The sequence below is a fragment of the Crassostrea angulata genome, chromosome 4, assembly GCF_025612915.1.
Source record: "Crassostrea angulata isolate pt1a10 chromosome 4, ASM2561291v2, whole genome shotgun sequence".
NCBI classification, from domain to species: Eukaryota; Metazoa; Mollusca; class Bivalvia; order Ostreida; family Ostreidae; genus Magallana; species Magallana angulata.
In genome coordinates, this window is record NC_069114.1 from 31,915,439 (window position 1) to 31,939,977 (window position 24,539).

Below are 24,539 nucleotides of genomic sequence, written 5' to 3' on the forward strand. Positions count from 1 at the left end.
TTTATCAGTTTATGTGTATATGATCTATTAAATGGCATTTCTTTGCCATTCAAGAACAGAGGTTAACGTGTTACATGTACCTGGTAAGAAATACTTGAACTTCATATTGCTCTAAGTATAATAGAGGGAGCAAGCATGGCAGCTAGAATATTACTAAAACCCATCTTTATGTTAATTTTTTTTCTGCTATAATATATTACTGCTGCCATAGCCCATATAAACCACCAAAGAAAGCATTTTATGTGTTTATATTTGCATCTCTCTCTCAATTTCTTTAATCATCCATATAACCTAGATAAAAGTATGTACCGGTAAATTATCCTTACTGTTCGTCAGTGTCACTTAGAAGGAACAGCTGCTTATTTTTCCGTATATGTAGTTTATATACTAAAATCATTTGGAAGTCTTAAGTAGTCTGTGCATGCTCTCAAGGTAGCAAAGTTTCAATTTATAATGGAAAGGGATTTGAATCGACATATCACTGCTAAAATAATTCATTTGAAAATAATTTTGAAAGCATTTTCTCACACTTTAACAGACTGGCGGAAATTAAAAAATACTAGTAGGACAGAAATACTCAGTGGACGGAATATGTGTACATGTAAAATAGGATAGTGTAATAAAAATATTCTTTTTAATTTTTATGATAGATGTTGTTAAAATATTTTGTACATTTATAAACATAATTCATTCACATTAGTGAGTTATCTCCCTTTGCTTTAATTCTTGTATTCCAGATTCAAACTTCCTTGGTCTCCTGTCAACACGATACATGTATGTACATTTTACCACCCGGCCATGTCAGGTTCCATTAGATTTTAAATGTTAGTACATTATTCACTTATCATAAATAAGGAGTAAATCCAGCGTGCTAAGGTTTTATAGTTTTATTACTCTGCTCTAACAGCAGATTGGTTTCAGTTAAATTACAAGTACAGTTCATGTCGTTATACATACAATGTAAGATCAATGCGTCTTTATAAAGACTACGTGTAGATATGACCAAGTTATCAACCTACTAAAGCACTATAATGTCGTCAATTTGCAGAGTTATACAAAGTCTGTACAATATTTAGTCTACAATATTGACTAGAGTTGAACCAATAAAAATGATGATAATTCATACACAAATATCAATTAACTGTATTTTAGTTGTACTTGAAAAACACAGCGGTTTGTCATTTAAAAATGAAATACAGGTACCATCAAATATAAAATAATGGACATAAATGTACTTCATAGAGGTCAATTGTCTGAATGAATTCCAGAAATGATGGATGGAAAACTGATACTAGTATTTATCTAGTGAAGAGTTGGACACAATTGTTAGTACATATACACAACATTGAAACTGGAGGAGTAAAATTATATCCATGATATTTTTACATGTATAATAGACATACAGCCATATTGGCCCCCTTGTTTGTTTCAATGTGAACAAAAAGGCTTACAATTAACATCCCTTTTGATCAGTAGTGTATCCATGACATATGATGTGAATGGGTATTCGAAAAATCTAAAAGAGATGGAATGAAGCCATGAGGGGTAGGAAGAAATATGGGCTAACCTATATATTAAACCTATTGTGTCTTTTATGGAACTTCTATGTGCATTGCGAAAAAGGTTGAAGTGACCATAAAAAACATTTCTGTCTTAAAAAAGGCAAGGATATATGAACACTGGTCTAATGAGATTTAATATCTTTTCCCTTCCAGCACTTTGTTGGTCAATTCAGTATGAAATATATAGCACCATTGAATTTGTGTGTGATTATTAAGTTGGGGGGTAAGAATGGGGTCTAGGGGTGGATGGGGTTGTATCCAAGATACTTGTGCCACTTAAACACGGCAGCAGAGTCCAATTGTAATGGAAAGAATGGAAAGACTAGGGGCACACAATTATCATATGGCAGAAGAATCAACTCATGTACATGATCAAGTGCCATGAAAGTAATACACAGGAAATAAATATGCAGAACATTTCATGTCATATTCACTATCACAATAAAGTCCAGCCAAATGACAAAGAAGTTATGGTTAATATATCTCACACATTAAGATACACACACAGATACACGTCAACATTTAATCCACAAATTTGCATTGTTCTTTTGTTTGGCAGTGACACAGATTTAGACCGAGGGCCTGGGCTCGAGTCCTGAACCCTTCTTGTCTTTTTCACTTGCCACTTGCATGAAGACCTCATTAAGTACAGTACTTTTACATCTTCATGTGTTGTAGAAATCCTGGAATTTCGCTTAGTTTACCACAGATCGTCATAAACTTCTTGGTGCACGATGAGAATAACGTCTCTCTATAACGAGGCATTCTCCGGTGCAGTGAATTATGGGAGATTTTCACTGTTACTTATGAACACATTAGTTTATAGCAGTACAAGATCATTTGGTCTTCTTATTTCCAAATCCGAACCAGCCCTTCTTTTTCTGGACCTTTTTGCTGTAGGAGCGGGGTAAGGTGGCGTGTGAGGGGATTCCCCGAACAAAGTCTTTCTGATAATTCATCTGTCCTCCTGATCTTTGTTTTTCTGAAAAAGTAATCAATTTTTTAATGCAATGAATGGAGTGAAAATGTATTAAAACAAAGATATTTGCAATATTTCTTTTTTCCATTTCAAATAATTATGCCTCCTTAACATTATTCATTAATGTTTTATTAATTTTACAATCAATGTTTTATATAGAAAGATTTAATCTCTAGGATTTTTTTTTCCATCTTAAATCAAATTACCCTGTATGGTACCCCAAAACATACCTTGACTAGTCTTGATCTTATTCAGAACCATCCTTTTCCAGTAGAGAGGAACAAAATCTGAAGAGATTAAAATGCATTGGATTAAAATCCCATCATCCCAGCAAATTTAAACATCTTTTGAAAAACATGTTTAAAAAAAGAAAATAAAGTTGACAGTTTGGTGTTTGTGAAGCATAAAGTTCACATCATTCAATTAATAACTTTGAAAGTGATTGATATATCCCACAGTTTATTCAAAACAGGAAATCTTTTATCAGATTGAGGTAGATTGAGACATATCAGCAAAATAGAGATGTTTCTAAATCCACAAAATAACAAGTTTAATAAAGCAAGGTAACATGTTAAACATGCAGTCCTTGAATTTGTTCCTGCTTCTAGAATTTATATTCATATAAGTACAGAGTTTTACATAAGAACTCACTGTTTTCCTGATCCTCTTTGACTCTCTTGCGTTCGTTGGTGAACGCCTTCATCCACTTTTCCTTCTCCGCAGAGCTCCGTGCCACCAGCAGATACCACTTCTCCCGCGAAACCTCGTGGATCTTCCACGCATTTTTAACTGTCACATTATACTGGGTATCTAAAATTTTTAGAATCAAAATACCAAATATAGTAATTATGAAATTAAAATGATACTCAGGACCAAAATTGAATTTTGTGGTTTTGATTAAAAGGATGTAATTTCGTTTTTTCAACAAGTTGGTTAGTCAGTAGAAATACCTTTTCCGTCTTCGAGATCCATAATTTCACAGTCGTCCAGATCTATTCTTCCTTTATAACTATATCCATTCTTTTTTAGGAGATCCTAAAAGAGAAACAATGAATTTTAAAACATGTACTAATACATTAATTTTTCATACTCTAAACTTTTATCTGTTAAGACTTTGACAAAGCTCTCAATTGTTATGCAAGAAATTTTTTAGAATTGTATTATTCCTTAAGTCCTCTACAATTATAAAATTTCCAATAATTTTTTTCATATCTTTGTTTCTATGGATTTAATACTTGCATATGTCTTATGTGGTAAACAGTTTATATTCATTTGAATAGGAGAGACCTAATTTAGAAGTAAGTTCCCTGTTATTAGTACATTGTGTTACCTTTTTACAATACACCAGTTGGTGATCAAACAAGAAAAAGTTGCGTTCTTGGGACCAGCCAGCAGAATTGACTTTGTTCATTTCTCCCGCGTAGATCAATTCTGAACTATCCTCTAGTAGGTCAGGCCCCTAGAAGAAAAAAATCAATGATTATCATTTCATTATTCCCAGACAAAACATTGAATACTGTGTCTACAGACATGGCTGATTGATGTAGAGATGGCGGTGGAAGAAATGACTCAATAATCCACTGACCTGCCAGTCCTCCACAGTCGTCTGCCAGTAGGCAAGCTTCTCTATGCTCTCCATCTTGCGTTTTCTTTCGTTGATCAGAGTGGCGATTTTCTTCATGGCGTCTAGCGCCCCCTGAATGTGCACATGGTCCGGATGGGTCACAGGGGTGTATTTCAACAGTTCATTGAGTTGAAGGGGGTATTTACATATCTTTTGCACGGGGGTTAATAAAAATCCTTCCAGTGGGATTTCAATCATTTCTTGTAACAACCGGCAGGCCTGTAAGGTAGAGGTTTAATAGATAATTGTCAAGTTTAAAACCAATTGTTCTCATTTGCTATTACATCACTGGCTTAATTGCTTTGCCCTTCAATTTGTTTAAATGGGAGGAAAAACTAATATAAACAGCAGAAAGTGGTTGGTAATTGAGTTACTGGATGGGCCATACCTCGAAGAAATGCCTGTATTTTTTATTCTTGTAGAGATCTTTGAGCTCTTCTGAAGCCGAGGGGTGGTTGTTGCAGTAATCAGAGTAGATCTCAAATTCCTTGCTCTGCAAACAATAAAATATCAATATTACATAACAGTTCTCACAGTGAGAAACAGAAAGATCGGAAACATTCTCATCAAAGAAAATTCTCCCCTCTCTCATTGCTTCATCCCTTAAACATTTCAGTTTGAAGTTTTGTGCAAATTAAGATATGATCACATTTGTTAATTGAGTACACACAATCCTTGTGCAAATTTTTCACTCCCTAACCTACACAGCACTTGTTGTCGAACAGAAGTTGATAAAGATCCTATGAACAAACTCAGATGTGATAATAATCCCCTCCCCATCACTTCCTCACAATATTTAAATTACTCACACACTCCAGGAAACAGTGTCCTAACTGACTCTGATGAGGATTCTCCTTCACAAATGAGCTCTCAATATTCTCCAGAAACTTTTGTGAGAATTCATAAATGGCCTCCATATTGCCAAATATCACAGAAATCCTATCTTCCGAGAACATATCTTCTCTTTTCCTTGCATGCCGTATGTAGCCCTGGAAGTTAGGAAGAACAATGGGTTAAAGAATTACCGGTACTTCTTGTGACATTAATTAAGTTTCAATAATGTCTTAAATTTTACTAAAAATTTGTCGCTTCTTTTTTCAGACTTGTAATTCTTCAATTTTATCAAAAAGAGAGAAAAATTGTACAAACCTCGACAACATCTTTGAGATGTTTGACGTACTCTCGCTCTGCGTTGATAATTTCATTGACCACATTTTCCCTGGCCTGGTCGGAATTGAGGACACTGATTCTATGGTTGGCTGGACTGGAATGTTCTAAGATGCCTTCTGCATGGAGGCCTAGATCAGAAGGCTCCTGGTTCACTCGTAACTGAAGAGATAATTGGACGTCATTCAGCATACGACAAAAATAGATGAAAGTACTTGAGTGTTGCTGTAAAATGCTTGACAATGAGTACTGTTTTAAAACAGGAAGATCCCTACATAAACTTTACTTAGGAGCAGTTGCAATTTTATTTTCATCACTCTAGGCTTTCTAGTAATAAACATTATGATATTTCTGTGGATATTCGTACCCTGACAAAAGTGGCTGGGAACCACCCCTCGCGGTCATCAATGGCCCCCCACCACCAGTCTTTGTCCGACATGTCTGCCACGTCTATGACATCACCGGCACGGAATCCAAGCTCTTCTGGATCCATGGTGATGTGGTCCCATAATGCCTCGGCATATGTTAATGTGTCCGGCTCTGGTCTCTGAAGAATAAAACAAAGCCCTCAATTTTAAGATAACAAAATTTCACAAATAAAACTCTTACAGCAAAATTGCTGCAATATGTGATGGCTGATGGATACAAAATAAAATAAAGTCAAAGCTATGTCTCTCCTCTATTTCACCTTCAAAATGAATCTTAAAAGTCAGTGTGGCATAATGTTACAATTTACAAGTGAATCCATAGAAAGCTCTTTTATGAAAACCAGAAGAGTTGAAGGGAGAGAGATTTAATTAGCCAAGGTTATATGCACATTAATCTACATTGTCAAAAAGAGTCCTGAAAAGTTAACAAAGCATGTCAGAGCTCGAGTCACCTAAAATACCACAATGGAGAGAGGTGGCATGTTTCAAGTTAGAATCATGTTAGAATTAAAGTTTTTCACCTCTGAGATTTTACACCTGAATAGACTTGTATAGATTGTCACACCTATGCACAAAGTTTGGTCAAGATTTTACAACAGGCCGTTTTGTCATTTACAAAGCCAGCAGAGGCCAATAAACCTCTGCAATTTCAACTGGGCAGGTCAACAGATTTAAACTGAATAGAGGACATTATAAATTGTGTCCATTTTCTTTTGATCCGTCTATGGTTCAAATGTCTCTCAGAAGACTCAAATAGGCTATCCATATTGATTCTATATATATCACAATAAGCTAATAACCTGAGTAAACCATCAATTATTATTGATTCTATGCTGGTAATTAACTCAATCCTTATCCAATTAAGGTCACAGCAGGAAAATGAGAGAGTCATTAGGCAAACACCACTACAGGTAAAATTCAAAATTCCTTCTCTGCATGATGTCAACAAGTCTTATGCATACATGACTAAAAAGTTGAAATCTTTAGAATTATAAAAGATGTTCTGTCTCAGTGCTCCGCTAAAATTAACTTGTCAAACAATTCATTCCTTGAAAACATCACCTTAATCAAGTATCAGATTTACAGTAAACTGAGAATAAAGAGTGTCCCATTCAATGTTAAGAGTTTAAGTGAGAGTGAATAAGTAGCAGTATAAGGAAGAAATCCCTTTACTTGCTGCATCAGCAGTAACTATGTATATGCAGCCATATGCTCGACTGCATTATAGGAGAAAACAAATATTGATCAGTCGACAGTGACATTCATGATAAAATGATTCACTACCGTGTATCAACCCTGCTAGCTCCGTGTCCCCCCCACGAGTTCTACTCACTTTTGACAGGAATGTCCACACCAGAAGAACTATCACGCCCCAGAATGCTACTTCCACAAGGAAGCACATTTTTTCCCTACTGTCCTGTAATTTACAGAACTTCCATGGAAATCACGACACACAGAATGACATTACTCCGGGAGGCTTCAGGAAGCAATGCGTAGAGTAGAGTATAATGCATTGGGGCCCGCCACGGGGGCGAAACGTACACATGGAAGAAAGAGGGCACCATGTGTGTTTATATTCTGTCAATATCTCTACTGTCATTTACATACATGTAGGTTATCTACACAGAGTAAATAAACAAAGACACACACGCAGATATCTTTTGAAGTATCGGGCCAATGGATGAGTAAGCTAGGGGTTTATTGGAGAGGGTTGCCCAGCTATCTTGTCTTGGTTCACTTTCCAAGGAGCATGGGGGGATCCTAATCAACTCAGTAATGTGTTTTAGGGAGATAACTTTCCTATCTAATTAGCACATTTAAACAAAGAAATTTGCACAGGGAAGAAAGAACCTGCTGTACTTTTGGATGCCAAGGTTATAAAACTACATCAACATCATTATAAGAATACTCAAAATACCCTCTGTGTCATACCTGAACTTTGACCTTGAAAAGTCTAACTTTCAGGTGGACCATGATTACAGAATAAGGAAGCTTAGACTTGGGATGTGAACACTATGAACTGAAATCAATGACTTATGAGAATGCTATGGTGGTTTGTTGTTTATATATTGGGGCCTAGACAGATAGACGACTGAATTGCCTGTCAACTAGTGCAGGCATGCATGGACTGGGACAGGGTATATTCTACAGGTGGACCGGACAGGTGAAAACAGCAATTACAGCCAGCAGCAGGTGCCCCCAGGTCATTTTTATTGTCTCGCTCACACCTTGGTTTTAAACATTAGTGGGCTGACAGGTGCACTTTTCTTAAACAATGATACAAATTGCAGCATACATAATTGCACTTTACTACATATACAAATACTTTATAACTATAGAGTACCTAAGGTAGGTAGAAACTCCCCAAGAGCAAATATCAAGGTGATTCATTAACAAACAGCAATCAATTTACCGGTAATACCCAGTTATATATCTAGATGGTCATATAGATACATAGTAAGGTACAGATATTTTCATTGAAATATTGACCTCCACTTGATAGACAGGTTCCAGTCTTTCCACAGAATTCTCCCGACTTTCATGGAGAGTCCGACCTCCAACAATCCTCATGGATCCAAACCTGGACCTATCCAAGGCCCCCACCTTCATAACAGGGTAGGTGCCCTGTCTGTTCATGGAAGGCGTGGCCCCTGCCATCCTCTAACCTCACAGGGCTTTACCCCATGTATTTATCTCCACCACCACAAATCCAACGAATCTTCCATGGTCACTGGTGTAATGTCTTCACTTCACTATTAAAGTTTGAAATTACCAGTACACACACGCACAACAAAAAAAGACACCTTTGAAGTGCAAAACCAGGGAGAATACCAGTATATGACACTACAACGAAATTATTTCCATAAACTGAATAAAATATTCATGTTAATTGTCTTTCCACACTTGAATTAGTCATTGTCTTTCATTCAAAGAAGCATATACATCCAAATCGTCAACCTTGTCCACAAACAAGGAAATGCGTATTTGCGTAAATGTATTTGTCGACTTTCAAAATCCTGCTCCCAAACTACTGAATTCCCTGTTTGTTTTCCCTACATGTTTCATAGTTCCTAGCTATAACAGCATGTACAAACTCAGATCCTTTGCCATGACATCTTAATATCAGTGTTGCTATAAATCATCAGAACCTTGGGAGCCCCCTGTGTACGTAATATTCCATGTGTAAGTGGAGGTAGGGCTGATATAACACCATCCTGCTGCCCGGAGCTCGCACATAGTACATCCTGGTGATCTACTCTCTGATTCACTCCATCTCTCTTGCTGACCACTTCATGTCCGATTAGTCGTGATATCCATCAATAAAGAACACTCTCATCAGGAGCTCACAATTTCCTCTGCTGACTCCATATACCCTCACACAAAGAAACTCAATCCATTGTTCCGTTCACCATTAATGTAAGATTGGTCACCCACAATGCCACTTCTTTCATATTTCAGAACAAAATGCCATAAAACCATTGTTTCAAAAACAAGAAATCAATGTTTGCTCCACAGTTTTCCGATATAAAATATGTATTCCAAGCGCTCATCAAAACGGCAACATTTTTTTGACTCGTCATCATAAAAATTTTCTATCCGAAAACATCATCTCCTATTTCACCTTAGATCAATGACGAATCCCTTGTTAGTCTGTCAGCCATGTTTTATTAGGTCCACAGCAAGGAAACATGTCTCTGTACTTTGATTTTACCAAGAAAGCACATGCTTTTTTCCAATGAGTGACATACAAACTCCCTTGTACATTAAAGAATTAACTAGCAGCCAAATTAAGTCCAAAATATTGATCTCTCTATGGGAGCTAGACTCTATATTTTATCATCTTAATGGGCCCTGTTTACATCAAATTACAGGTTACCACCATATCTTTTTAATAAGCATACAGAAAAAAAATTACTTATTTTCCATTTAGCTGTATTTGACTTTTGCCCATGAGAATATTTCTTGCATTAGTTTCACCTTTTATAGCCTTGACGAATGCCAAGATATTTTTCTTAAAAGGCAATGACATGCAACTTGCATTAGTTTTTTAACTGTCAGCAGATTTTTTGTAAGTGTTCCAGACAGGAAAGAAAAAAAAAAAGATATACCATGGGCAATAACTCTGATGCTGATATACTTACAAAAAACAGCCTGGGTATTTTCTAATGGAAAGAGATCATAGAGATTTGTGATACAAATCTTTGCTTAGTATGAGGTAAACCTAAAGTCATAGTAAATGCTCTACCCACTTATTTCAGAAAAATAGAACAAGTACATGATAAAGCATCAAACATACATGAGCCCCGACATTAATGTGTACAATAATAAACCATTACAGACTACCAAGGCACTTTGAAATGTTGATATTGCCAATATATTCACAGGAAGCAGAAGTTCTATTGTTTTGTGAGCTGAAAATTAGTGCAATAAATGTCTTGCATAATTTTCAGCTTCCTAGATTGAATACATGGGAAGTCTTGGTTTTTTAATGCCGTCCTTACCTCTCGTAGGGTAGACAGATAGTGAGCGGATATCCGAGACGTGAGACTTTTTTCGTGGAGACTGATTTGGTCTGTGGAGAATTCCGAGCCCTCGTCACTGCTACTGTCATTGTCATAGTGACACAGCACATCTTCCCGGTGCAGATTTGAAGACGCTGTAAAAATAAACCAATAAAATATATATCATGAAATAGGTAGTTTATTATCTCCATTTTTCTCAGTTGAACACACAAAAATTTAACACGAAACAATTAAGGTGTTCTATTCCTTTTAAAGGATTTTTTCTTTTCTTTTTTTTTGGCCACAAATACCTATTGTATCTTTCATGTAGTTCTGCCTTGTATGTAAAATAAATATGTGACATGTTAAGTCATTTGTAAAAGAGATCAAGGTTTATTTCCCTCTGAGCAGATATCAGATCTCATAATATTGGTAAATATACAAGTGTAAAAATGACATTCAAGTTTGCATGCTGCTACAATTTCCATATAAATCAGACCAGTATACACTACAGTTCACGTGCAGGTCATATTATTAACCTTATCATTGAATTTATCTGTAATGTGGTTATGATACAAAACAATTAAAAGGAAAATCTGATAATTAAACTAAAACATATAATATTGATGCAGGAAGCATTAAAGGTTTTACCCCCTGTTGTTTGTTATGAAAAAATGTTTATGATGATCGAGCTATATTTTATGCAACTATTTATAAATCTGGTTATCAAAGGGAAAATTTTCCATTAACTGATTATACATGTATAAATTTCAAAGTTCATCAAATAAGTGTAAAATCTAATAATATTGTCAAAATATGTAAATTAAGTGTTTTCTATATTTAAAGGATAATAACACTCAATTGCTATACAACTACTTGTATACATATTATATATTTATAGTTTTATTATATTAAACCCTCTGTCTTTAAATTAATTCTATTATTGTCAACACAAAATGTAAAGGATTTGTGCAATTTAGGTAAATATATTAAGAATGCTTTTGTAATCAGAAAACTTCATGTATAAACTTGCCTTTTTCAAGTGACCAGTATATGTATTATAACATGTGTATATTAATTGTATATGTCTATGAGCTGTACAGCTGTTGACTAATAAACAATACAATACAATATATTTTAAGTGAGAAAACATATATTTTGCACTGAAATTAATTTTTTTTAATATTTAAAGCTAGATGTGTATATAGACTGTATAAGCATCATCGTTAATCTATCGATATCAACCAAAATACAAAAAAATAAAAATCAGTGCCTATCAAAATTTAAATATGCCTTTAAGACAAAAATCAGATAATTATATTCAAGAATCTGAGCAGAATGCTAAAAGGTCTAAATTAGCTCTCAGTTTAAAATCTGGCTGACATAAAGAACCTGAAAGTGAAGAATTTGATGCTGACATACCTATGGTACTGAGGAACTTTTTCCTCTTGCTGAGTTTGTCCAGACTCTCAGGCATACTGTGGGATCTAACCAAGGGGGTCTTCCGCCTCTGTTTCCGTGGGGTGCGCTCCAGCCGTGTCTTGATGGGGTGAGGGGTGGACATCTGAAACAGGTCACATAGTGTCATAAAACAGCAGTTCTCCAATGAATTCACTTTTAATCCTTTTTTCATACACACATAAATAAATCAAATTTTCCAAATTCCACAATGTATTACAAGTTGAATGAAATTGAATGGATTTGGAATTAATGGATTATATTGCACAATAGTGAGTGTGTATATATCTCTTTGGAACAATAGATTCTGTAAGCAAGTTTCTGTTCAAACTTCTATAGAAATTTAAAAGCATGTCACAGATATTGTGTAATTTTACATGGTTTAATGTGAGAATACTCAATAGAACTCTGGGGGATTTCCTAGGCCCCCATTCACAAATCAATTTTAACACCTTTATAATAGGTAGGTGGGGAAGGTCATCTATGGACCAAGTCATAATAATTACAGGTCAGGTGTGTAATTACTCGATGACATGTTAGACAGGTGAGATAATTAATCCAATAGGTTGATTGTAAAAGGTGTGAACGATGTACTTAATTAATGTAGGAATATACTAGTGTACTCATATATAATAACTGGGTATGTACATGGATGGATGTTTACCAGCCTAGCTCATTCACATACATATGACTTGAAATAAAATTCTGATGTAAATACAATACAAATTAACATAAACATACTTAACATAGATACACCTTATATTTTGATCAAATGTAATTTTACAAATAGTCATTTATATTAATCATTCAATAATCCATTAATTAATCAATTAAAGCACAGAATATATATTTCATAGAACCTTCATACAGCGAATCATTTTAAAGAAAAAAATATGTGTTTATTCTGTATTTTGTTGTATTATGTAAAAAAAAAAACCCCAACAACATGACAACAGTTTTAATTTCCCTATGGTTAAAATAGAACTCACTCCCGTGTTAATCACACTATAGAAATGATAATTTAATAGCTCAGTTTTTCTTTTATTATGCGAAACAAACATTTTTCATTTAGACTATACTGGATCTCCCTGACCCAACACACCAGGACATGACAAAAATGTATCTTGTTTTCCTATAAAGAGATTTACTGACAGGAAGCCCAAGAAAATATATCATGTAATGCATTAGTCACAACCCACCTTAATAAAATGTGAAATTAACATCTACCATTATATATATATAAGCTTTTCTTTACTATGATTGACAATCATTTTCCTATGAAAATAAGTAATTTAGCAACTTGTATGGAGATCAAATTGACCTACAGGCCATTAATTTATTTCAAATACAGATGATATTTCTTATTAAAAAAGAGAAAACAATTTCAATATTAAACATATATAGACCAGTCTACAGTTCTGTGCCCTACCAGTCGGGATCTGTCTGTTTTGTTACAGGATACCCTCCGTAGAGGAACCGAGGTACACACATTGTTCTCGATAACGTGAACCACATTAATCCCAAGCCGAACACGGATTCCTTCCGACAAAAGATATCCGTTGGATAAAGCACTAAAATTATCACTGCCACATCGTCCTACACAGAGTTTATCCGAACTCATCTTAAAAATCTCAAACATAGCTGCTCCCTACTCCAACACAGTCAATGAAAACACTGATAAAGCTTCCCTTACTTATCATGACACTATGTGTTATAATTTGGGCCCAACAAATAAAAAAAAATTTAAAAATTCACCCTGAACCACTATAAACAAACACAACACTTGTCAGGCAACAAAAAGTGGTTGAGCGAGTTCGGAAGCTTTCAGAGCTACAAAGACTTTAAGTGTGTCCTCTGTCTGCCACAGGAAAGTTGAGACCACTAAGAACACCCCCCAGATAAGTAAATCCAGTCCTTGTACTAAATAGGAAGCACAAACAACAACACTTGAGTAATATTACATTCACTCTGCAGAACACAGTCATGAAAGCAGTTCTTAATGCCTTGTTACACACACTGCCTCAGGGCCCTAACTCTTCCTGTTGAGTAGTTCATTTAAATAATTATTTTTTTTTTTTGGCTATTGACAATAATTTATGTGTTAGAATTCAGTGGACCTTAAATGTTACCTAATTAGATCATCAGCAATCATGGGTGTTTTAAATGAACAGGTAAAAGGGAGTATTTGATACACAAAACATAAAACATTGAAGTGTTTTTAAACAAATAAATGAAATTTATACAATGCTCTCTTTATACATGTAACATTTTGTTGTTTTTTTTAGTCAGCTAATTTTAGGGGAAAACATTGACAAAAGGAAATATATACATGTACTGACAATTTGCCAGGAAACTCTCTCCCACGTTTTTATTAACATAAGAACACTTATCAATTAATATTTTTATTTTGGACTGGTGAGGATTGGAGGGGGAGGGGGTGAACCGGGGGGGGGGGGGGGGGGGGGGGGTTATCATTCTTAGGAGGGCTTGATAGTCATGGCAATTTTTAGACTTTTTTGATCCCTTTTGTAGAAGAACACTATATATAAATGTTTAGGAAATTACCCAAATTTAAATAGTAAACTATACAGATTTTTTCTTCATTAAATAATAGTTTATAGCTAAAAAATCATATCTTAATTTAATCTAATAAAGATCTGATGCTTAATTTGTTGACTAACCAGCCTCCTTAATTAATATACATTGTACATGAAAACTTTGATATATAGTCTATATAAAGTACATTATATAGATTTCATAGAGAGTACTTATTTATTTCATCAGCATTCATCATATATATCCATGCATATATGTATATAGACATGTTGCAGTAACTGTATATATATTTATACACAAGCATCCGTGAGAGGAGCAGAAAAAACAATGCTGTCATATCTCTGACATGTATTAATATTCACCTTTCACAGTCATTTCCTTTTCTTTTTATAATAACAATGTTTACTGTACAGTGTATATCAAGGGAATAACCATGCATGGAAACCTGTACTGTGTATCAATCACACATGCTCACTGCACAAATCTCAGTTATCTCCCCCTGACTGCTAGCCGACTCGAACATGCACAATGATTCTGTCATACATGTATAATCGTACATATAAAACAGCAATTCAAACAGAACGGAGAAAAGAACACACCACTCCTCCATAAGGAACACACAGGATGAAATATGTATGTGAAACAAAAGATTAGAAAAGAAATATCAATTCAACATTCAAATTACCTGTTTAACCAAATTTCTCTACAAATGCAATATGGCAAGTTCATTAATACTTTGGAATAAATTATTTTCAAGATTTTTGAAAATGAAGTGATAAATATAATTATTATGACCGATTTCATCCCATTTTTAACTGCGTTCCACAAATCATGCAGTTAAAAAATGTACCAAACTAAGGTGTACTGGACATATGTGTTGAAAATAAAATGGTGCAAAGATACCCCTGTCACATTCAGAAATTAAATAAGGGAGGATGGGGTCTATCATGGTCATTTTATATATTTTTTTTAACTCATAAAGAAAAAGATTCGCTGAATTTTAGCTGTTTACGATTGTCAGGGATTAAAGGTAATACTCTGCCATAGTGTCAACTCTCTGATAAGTGAAGTGAATTATGTAACTTTGAAGATTATTGTATGAAATATGTACTGACTACTATACGCGTCCATAATTATTTAAAATGAGATACTGTATACAGGGAAATATTCGCCCCCATTTTATTTTCGCCCCTTTTGCCCTCATTGTTAGTGGGCAAATTTAAGACTGGGCGAATTCCGATGTTTTCAACTATTTTTCTTTAAACACAACTGTGTCTGGGTGAATTCAAGATGGGGCTAAACTGTTTGTAAGTGTAGAAGAGCAAAATTTACACAGGGCGAAAATAACCCTGTATACATTAATCATCAGTTCACCTCATTTATACTAATAAAGCCCTCATTTATACCAATAAAGATTTCCAGAAAAACAATTTAGACAATACTTCTTGTAAAACTCAAACAAATGCTATACGGGAGTATATATACTCTAAAAAAACACAAAAAAAACCCCTTTAAATTCTTACCACCTACCAACCTTTTATATGTATTTAGTTTGATGAGAATTGTAAACAAATTTTTTAATATATCATGTGTGAGTACCAGTACTATTGGTCATAAACAGATTGATACTTCATCTGTGCATGTACATGCATGGTCTATTACCATAAATGTTTTAAATGATCAGATGTCTCCCTTTCTATCCTATTTTCTCACAGAATATGATGATAATTTGACCTAACTATGTGTCAGACCTACTCTGTAATCAGACAAGCTGATACTATGGTCTACCAAGTCCTCTAGTAGGTCAAGGTCATAGCTGCATGCTTTCTGTATTTTCATCCTTGAACTAGCTGCAAACCTGTTCATTCACTGACACGAAATTTACTTTTAAGACATTTTACCCTACAACTTCTTTCTGCCTCAAACTAATTTTTCAAGGACTTGCCACCCCATCCCCCCCCCCCCCCCCCCCACTTACTTGGTTTAGACAACTCACCCTTCTCATGCTTGGTTTTTGTTCGTAACTGTACAGATGTCCATACTTCTCCAAATTTTGTAGAGAGCTGTAGGGCAACAAGCATATCTGGCTCCCAAATGGCTTCATATCTTCTTCTCCTATGGAGCTCCCACCTAGAAGAGAGAAATCAACTCATCATAAAGTTATGTAACATAGCTGGCTCAATAAGAATCTGTATTCATGATATTTCTTTGTTTCCAATGAAGTAAATCTTATGTTGACTTAGGAAGCATCATTACATCTATGTATCTAAGATGCAGCTAATCATTCAAACTTATGAAGTAGAGTAATTATACATGTATCTTGACCATATTGTTTTGATATGATAAAGAGTATTTTTCTTCTCCAATTAAGTTTGACTTATTAATAATTCTATGACAACAACAAGAATGCAATAAATCTGCCAAGTACCACTGATAACGGTAAGAAGAGAGCCATTACTACCCAGAGACATTTTCTCCCAGAGATTAGACCCTAGCTTGTAGAATATGATGTCACATAGCTTGCTGTATGCAGGAAGCATATGAACAATGTCCACATGCATAACATTGATCAAGAGACAACATAAATATAATATATTTATAAGCATACAATGCATATTTGTTTAAGGTTCATTATCCTCTTGTTTGTTTACTCAAGATTTTGATTTATAAATACATTTATTTTTTTCAACTAAAAGTATGATCACGGTGCAAACAATTTTAGCCTTCCTTGACAGAAATCATGGTTTAACATTATATCTTTTATAAGGCATAATTGTAATTAATATAGTAAGATTTATCTCTCTTGCCAGACTGTCTAAGAACCAAAAATACACACTATATGTGGTACAAGTACAATTGAAATTAATGAATATACATGTACATTGTACAAAAAAAAGTAAAATACATACAAGTTATGTACCGTGCATGTATATACATGAAAATATGCTTCATAATTCAAATGAAATAAGTCTATATGTTCAAAACATTTTTATCAAAAAGCCTATTAAAATCCTTCAAAAATGGAGACTACCTGCATGCCTGCCCTAAATTCCTTAGACAAAAAGTTCCTGCTACTAATTTTCTTTCTACAGATACCAGTAATTCCCCCCCCCCCCCCTGCCCCTCACTTCTATGCACTAAATGTATTGACCCATTTGCCCAAAATTACTAGTATTGTGATGAACTTTGTAACTTTGTAAATAAGGAACTAACAAAGTGTTAAATAAGAGCTAGTACTTACGCATTTACGTATTTATTGCAATACATGTGACATATTTATACTTGCTCAAGTGTTCATGAATTAGATAGATCTGCATAATGTGGAGAATTTTCCAAAAATATACAATACGGAGAATTTTCCAAAAATATTTAAATGCTTATTTTGGGAAATGATAAAAAGAACAAAATACTTATCGTCAATTTAAAACCCGACAAGGACTACTGACAGCAACACTTAGCTAACTTTAAGAAACTTGACAAAAATTTGTCCAATCAAAAGATACCAGCATAAGAAGCAGGACGGTCCTTCAAAGGAATTCCCAAACACTCCATCACTGTGACATTTCCTAGTTGATCACAACCTCCGATGCAAAGTTTGCCATTTTGGCTGACACAGATAACATATAATACACATTGATAATGATGATGATGATACTATCCCCTAATAAAAATCAACCGGAAGGCAAGTCACTTAGAAATATTCACACAAACTGTCCCCATCTAACCAACACTTTCCTGAGATCACAGTATATATATGCAGTGGTTGCTGCAGTAAACAATAATAGCTGATCCCTGCCTCTATCTAGACTCAGATAATCACTGATCTCTTCTTCTCTGGTCAACACCCTAGCATTCCTTTCTAATTGCTATGCAGATAAAAAGCATAACAATTTTTTTTATATATTCCACACTATCTCAATATTCTGTCTAAGTGGTGAACAGATTTTTTTCTCTTTTTATACGTTTGTCAATACTTTCATAGAAAGAAGGTGAGCCCCTTTTTTTTAAAACTCTTCATGCGTATACTGGTAAATTTATTATTTTCTTCAAGAAACTTTTTATGAAATAAACCAACTGTTATGTAACCTGCGTTTCCAAGTAGAATGGGGTGATAAGATTAGAAGTCTATATTATCTTTTATGCTGGGGGGTATATTCATTGTTAGGTTGGAAAGAAAGCTTCTTTTATATTCCAGGATAAATTCGCTACTCGCTGTTATTTTGTGGCTGTTGTAGGTATACCTTTGGAGGTTAAAAAACAAGTCGTTATATCATCTTAACAATAAACGATTTTACGACAATCCTTAATATATTTAATTAATACCGGTAGTCTCATTGATTTGCAAAGGTGAACATTTTTTAAAAGATTAACAATTTCAAGGCATATGAAGTAGATGAAATATTAGATATTCTAAGAAAATACTTATAAATCCCAAATAACGACTGAATAGAAATAATTTATATCTGTACACATAGGTACTACGAACAATTCGATAAAAATACTGGTAAAATGAGCCAAGGAAATTTTTTTCTCAGTTGAAGGTTGAAAAAAGGGAAAGTTTATATAATATATTAAAACAAGGAAATGTAAAAGCAGTTTATGGTTTAGCTAACCTAACTGTTAACATTTTCAACAGACAAACTTAAGATACTTTAAATTCATAATTATTTATTCAAATTCTATTAATTTGATCTTTGTTTGGGGCAATGTTACTCCTTAAGTCCATATATGATATGCATATTATGTAGGAGGTACTTATTTAAAGGATATCTATTTGTGCTTCGAAGTTTTTTTTCTTCTGCAGCTGCTTTTCTGAGGAAAAAACGCTCATCAATCTTATGCAACAACATAGATTACTTTTTTAAGACTTATTTCATCTTGTTCCTGCTTTAACTTTTGGATACTTAAGAAAAATCTATTTTTATAAAATTTGTATCCAACTTATACTGATGATATTATTTTTGTCAAAGCAGAAATATTCGTTGAGGGTTTAATTTCGTTAATTTCATTGGCAGTATAAATCAACAAAATTAAATCAATGACGAATTTTTCACCAAAGTATTAATGAATACAAAGAGTTTACGATATGACGAAATTAAATGCCAACGAAATCTTGTTTCGTTTCGAAAAGATTTCGTTTCAAAACAACGAAATTTTGACCCAACAAAAATATGTGTTTCTACAGTATACAAACAATTTAACATTGAACATGCTTTATATACCAGCATATATGTACACACATGCAATAATTCTCAAGGAAACAAAATTCAATCTAAATATAGTTTGTGTACAAGTTGATATACATACATAAAATACAATATTGCTAGGATCAACAAAACAATAAATGAAATAATCTGCACATGCAAACAGAAAACTCTAAAAGCAATGAAGCTAAAAGCTGAATATCATAAGAAAACAATAAAACAATTAGACATGAATAGGGAAAACAAAAATAAAAAAATCACTGAAGGACAATCAGCCATGATGGAAATTTAACAAAAATGCCATAATAAAAATGCCAAAAAAATAATAAAGATATGGAATAGAACTCAACAGTAATTTCACTTACTACCTGTCAGAAAATCATAGTCGTCAATAACCTCCTCGTACATTTCATCAAACATCTGAACATTGTCCTCTGAAATATTTCCATAAATTCGTTACAAAGCCATAAGGTCCAGTATTCAGCACTTTTATATACATCAAGTACATGTAAGCTAGCTAGCTAACAAATTGACTTTGTCATATATTTGCCACTACATGTACTTATGTATCTCAATATAAAGGCACTTGAAAGTACTCTCAAGGATGGGTATCTACATTTGAATCTGTGTACATGTACATGTATATTTGTTTACAATATTCATAGTTTTTAAAGGGGTGTGCCGTTTATTTTCTGCTGATAATTAAACAATTACAAAACAAATTTTTCAGCTGTACTTGAAACCAAGCTGAGTCAATGCTGCAGCTCTTAAATGGTGCATTTGATGCACATGTGCTGCAAATTATCAGGATACAAATTCCTAATGCACAAAGAATTTTGTGAAAGCTCATAAAAATGTGCTGCATATTTAGATATATCTCAAAGTGACTGTGACCTTGATCCATTCTGATAAAAGAAGAAAGAAAGCCCTGAAAACATCATTATGTCCAATTATCTTCATACCTAGGTCTGATTTGGGCCTTTGCTTGGATTTGCGGGATGATTCCCGCCTTTTGACTGGAGCGACCTCCCCTGGTTCTTCCAGATCTGCCCATCTGACGCTGATTTCCGACTTGGGTCGTTCCGGCCTAGGTGACGGAGATTTTCGCCTTCGAACCACATTAGCAGTAGGATCTTGTGGGGTCTACAATTAACATTATTAATATTTGCAAGTACAGCCCATCAGTATGTAATACAAAGTAATAATGATTTAAACTCTTGGGAGTCTAAATTGGCAAGCGAAACATGTAATCAGTAATACTCCAAACAAAAACAGTGAGAATAGCAAAACTGCTAAATAAAAGATCAACAGATTACTTAAAATGATAGAGGATTTCAGGGTTGATTCATTTCTGAAGCCATGTATCAATAAAATGGATTATTTAGATCCATCAGTGCTATCTCAAACATGGCTCCACCCAATGCATTTACACAGGCAGAAAAATGAAAATATTTCAAGACCTTCTATAAATATATATGCAGCTTGATGCTGGAGTGAGCATCTTTGATGCTGAGCCTAAATACACACTGTAAAATTATCTTGTCAGACTGCGTACGTAATTTGCTTCACCAATGCAATAACATGAAATTGTAACCATTTTACCTTGAGAAATCCATTAAATACTCAAAACAGTACATTATTAAAATCACGGCGGATATTAAAGAAATGAAAATCCCTCTAACATGTCTAATAAGATAGAAAGAGATCCCTGAAGCTAAAACTGTAGCTGTGAAATAGTCGGCTAAAAACTAATATTACAAATCTAATATTAAAGAGTTATTGCTAAAGATTCTCATGAAGAGAGAGAGTAAAATTTTTTATCAAATGTTGAATCCATTCAATAAAAAATAAAAACACTTCCTGTAAATGCAAAAAGTCATAGTTTGACATTCTCTACAATATCAGTATCTATGTATCATGTACATGTACTCATTATTACACTTCAAACTAACCTCAGAATCAGAGTTATCTCCCTCTAAATTGTCATCACATTTATTCAAATCCGACTCCTCGTTTTCATCCACATTACAACTAATTTGCACAGAATCAGTTTCATCCATAAAACTGACAGCTTCTGCTGAATAAGTTTCATTTGAGATACTGACATTTCCACCTGAATCAGATTCACATGCAATATTGTCAGCTTCGCCAAAACTAGTTTCATCTTTACAACTGACAGTTTCAGTGGAATCAGTTTCATCTACAATACTGACAGCTTTAGTAGATCCAGTTTCAATACTGACAGTTTCAGTAGCATCAGTTTCATCCACAATATTGACAGTTTCAGTAGATTCAGTTCCATTTACAATGTTGACAACTTCGGCTGAAGAAGTTTCATCATCTGGACAAACTGATTCCTGTCCAGCATACGCTTGATCATTTCCTTTGTCTTCATCACATGGACTTTCAACAACTGCACCCTTTTCTTCAACAGTTTCTTCTGACCCCTCCCTGTCTAATTCACATGACGTCTCACTAGACACCTCTATTTGTATACCACTTGAATCCTCACTACCACTTGACCCCTCACTACCACCTGACCCCTCACTACCATTAGTTCCATTGCATACCCCTGCATCTATCTCCCCTTTCTGATATGTGTCATTTCCAGTCACTCTTTCTACCTGCTCATCTTCATTATCGCTTGGTCTTGAATTCTTCCTCCTTGGTGACTCGCTACAACCATATGGTAGTAAGTGTTTCCCATTGGAATTGGTGTATTGCTCCTCTAGAGCTTTCCAAGACATGAGCTTGCTCTGCACAAGGCTCATACTTCCTATTCTGTTCAGCTCTCTGAACAGACTTTTGGGTCTCTCAGGATCGGGGTTTGATTCTTCCATGCTACCAGTCAAACTTGCTGGCAAACTAACAGGGATGCTTCTATCTCCTTTTTGGTCCATCTCCAATCCGTGAATACTGCTCTTTCTAGCTTTTAAAGGCTTCAATCTTACAATACTTTCATCACACATATTTTGTGCTGGTGCTTCATGTACCAACACCTTATTTGCAACTTCCTGCTTTGGAAAAACTTTCACTTCAAAATCAGTACTGCTCTCCCCTAATCTTAAATTTGTGTTATTTTGTGCAGTTTCTGTATAATTGCGAGGTTCGTGTAATGAAGTATCTATTCCTGTGAAAAAGAATGCTTCACTTTCATCACATGATTCATTGAACTGGTTCTTCTCCTCTACATTATCTCCACATAACTCCAGTGGAGCTGACTCGGATGGTACTTGAGGTGTTTTAATATGAACAATCTCTTTGTTAACCTCAAATAGGGAAGTGTCCTCTCCAGTAAAATGAAAGTCAGTACCCTCTTGTCCACCATGAAAACCAGCAACACATTCACAACTACCCTCTGCCACAGTCTCCGTCTCTTCACAGATCGTATTTTGGAGTCTCCTTGTAGGACCCTTATATCCTGACTCAGATTTCCCACAAAGAAAATCCTGTTCCAAATGTCCTACCTTGAGATCTCGTCTTTGTTGGGCTGTGGACAATACCCTTGCAGTTGTGCAACTGGAACGAGAGCGTGGAGAGGTTGGAAGGCTTTTAGAGCCATGAAGATTGGTCTTGCTGGAAGGGAGACCCTCCTTCTCTGTTGACCTGATCGTAGTAGTCTCTTTCAGGCTTTCGGACCTTTTGACCATCCATGCTAGTTCGCAGTCACAAGACCTATCAATTCTCAGAGTTCTGAACTGATTGGAATCCACAGAGGAACAAGTGCAAGTATACTGCTGTTTGTGGCCACGTGATCTCTTAAAACAAGAGAGAAACATGGGTCCTTTCATTACCCAAAAAACACAATTACGGTTTAACAATTACGTCAATATCATTAGCAGAAGCCCTCAGCCACATTCTGAACATATTTCAAAAATCAAACACTTGGGTGAAACCATCAAAGTCTATTTTCTTTTTCCTCCAATCTATTATAACACTGTCTAATAAGAAACCAAAGGTGCAATTTCTTTCTGTGAATTACGTTTTCACTTCTTTCCTCGGCTTTTGCTGCAAGATTCAACAGACAGAGCAAAACAAACAAAAAGTTTTTTTTTCCCTCCCCACTCTTAATAAGTTTCCTCTTTCATCCAAAAAAGATTAATTCTTTCATCCTTATGCACAAAAATACATCACATGATTTAATTCCAGAGCAGAAATCAACAAATTTAACACACTTTCAAACTTAATTTCCTCAAAATCTGTCCTGCATGTTGAAAATTTCCTTATTTATTTTCAAAGGTCCTTAAACAAGCAAGACAATGGGTATATTTGTCCACTCGTAACGAAACCGACTCCCACAATAAACAGATGATGCCCGGGAAGTGTGTAATATTTCCTACATGTGGTCAACACGCATTGCATCACAGGCTCTTATACCAAGTTAGTTCATTGCCCTATAATCCACTGAGGTTATTCAACATCTATGCAGCATCCTTTGATGAATTTGCAATTACTCCTTTTCATTTTTTTCTTCTCTTTCCTTTCTTAATTCACTTAAATCCAGCGTATATCATTTCCTCATTGACATTCCAATAAAATCAAGAAAACAATTCACTCCTAATAAGGCACTCCAGGATGTGTAATGATATACCTTCTCTTCTTTATCAAAAATAAATCAATTTTGCCAAGTGACACTGGTAATTATAAGAAGAAAGTAGTACCAATTAGGTTTTTTGGCTACCTATTTGGTACAGGTATATACATATATTTTGTAATTTTCCATGTGACAATCAGCTGATGGAGGGAGGGGTCAGTGTTTATACCTGGAATTCAGTCTCCTGGGGGAGTAGATCTTAAACAGAAGTAAACAGTGACTTCAAACAAACCAAGGCAGTAAAACCATCCAAATTAATGATCTTTTCTCACCAACGCACATCACTGGACCCTGGGGGTACAGACACATGCAAATTTCTCAAATGGACCGATTTCAGCATGGGCTGGGGTATTTGCACACAGGTTTTTGCTACTTGAATTCTGACAGCATGGAACCCGAAATTCAGAAATTCCTTACTTTCTCCCATCTCTTATACTTTTAAAAAAGATTCTATTACCATGGTAA

At 34.7% G+C, this 24,539-nt stretch overlaps 1 protein-coding gene across 6 annotated transcripts in view; it reads right to left on the reverse strand.

The window, feature by feature from the left end:
• Positions 1 to 872: 872 nt before the first annotated feature.
• Positions 873 to 24,539, reverse strand: part of LOC128180355 (uncharacterized) — a 53,548-nt gene continuing 29,881 nt past the window's right edge. The window contains exons 5-21 of one of the 6 annotated variants that reach the window (XM_052848396.1): positions 20,443 to 20,623; positions 19,849 to 19,914; positions 16,273 to 16,406; positions 14,962 to 14,979; positions 11,685 to 11,826; positions 10,263 to 10,417; positions 9,903 to 9,923; positions 5,700 to 5,879; positions 5,315 to 5,494; positions 4,975 to 5,154; positions 4,554 to 4,658; positions 4,127 to 4,384; positions 3,872 to 4,000; positions 3,492 to 3,576; positions 3,193 to 3,351; positions 2,772 to 2,828; positions 873 to 2,544 (exon numbers count right to left, since the gene is read on the reverse strand). In XM_052848396.1, the coding sequence (XP_052704356.1) occupies positions 2,399 to 2,544; positions 2,772 to 2,828; positions 3,193 to 3,351; positions 3,492 to 3,576; positions 3,872 to 4,000; positions 4,127 to 4,384; positions 4,554 to 4,658; positions 4,975 to 5,154; positions 5,315 to 5,494; positions 5,700 to 5,879; positions 9,903 to 9,923; positions 10,263 to 10,417; positions 11,685 to 11,826; positions 14,962 to 14,979; positions 16,273 to 16,406; positions 19,849 to 19,914; positions 20,443 to 20,623 (2,196 nt within the window). In that variant the 3' untranslated portion in view covers positions 873 to 2,398. Of the gene's footprint in view, positions 2,545 to 2,771; positions 2,829 to 3,192; positions 3,352 to 3,491; positions 3,577 to 3,871; positions 4,001 to 4,126; positions 4,385 to 4,553; positions 4,659 to 4,974; positions 5,155 to 5,314; positions 5,495 to 5,699; positions 5,880 to 9,902; positions 9,924 to 10,262; positions 10,418 to 11,684; positions 11,827 to 14,961; positions 14,980 to 16,272; positions 16,407 to 19,845; positions 19,915 to 20,442; positions 20,624 to 24,539 lie in introns of all 6 variants that reach the window. The other 5 variants (XM_052848395.1, XM_052848402.1, XM_052848397.1 and 2 more) reach the window with 5 other exon arrangements.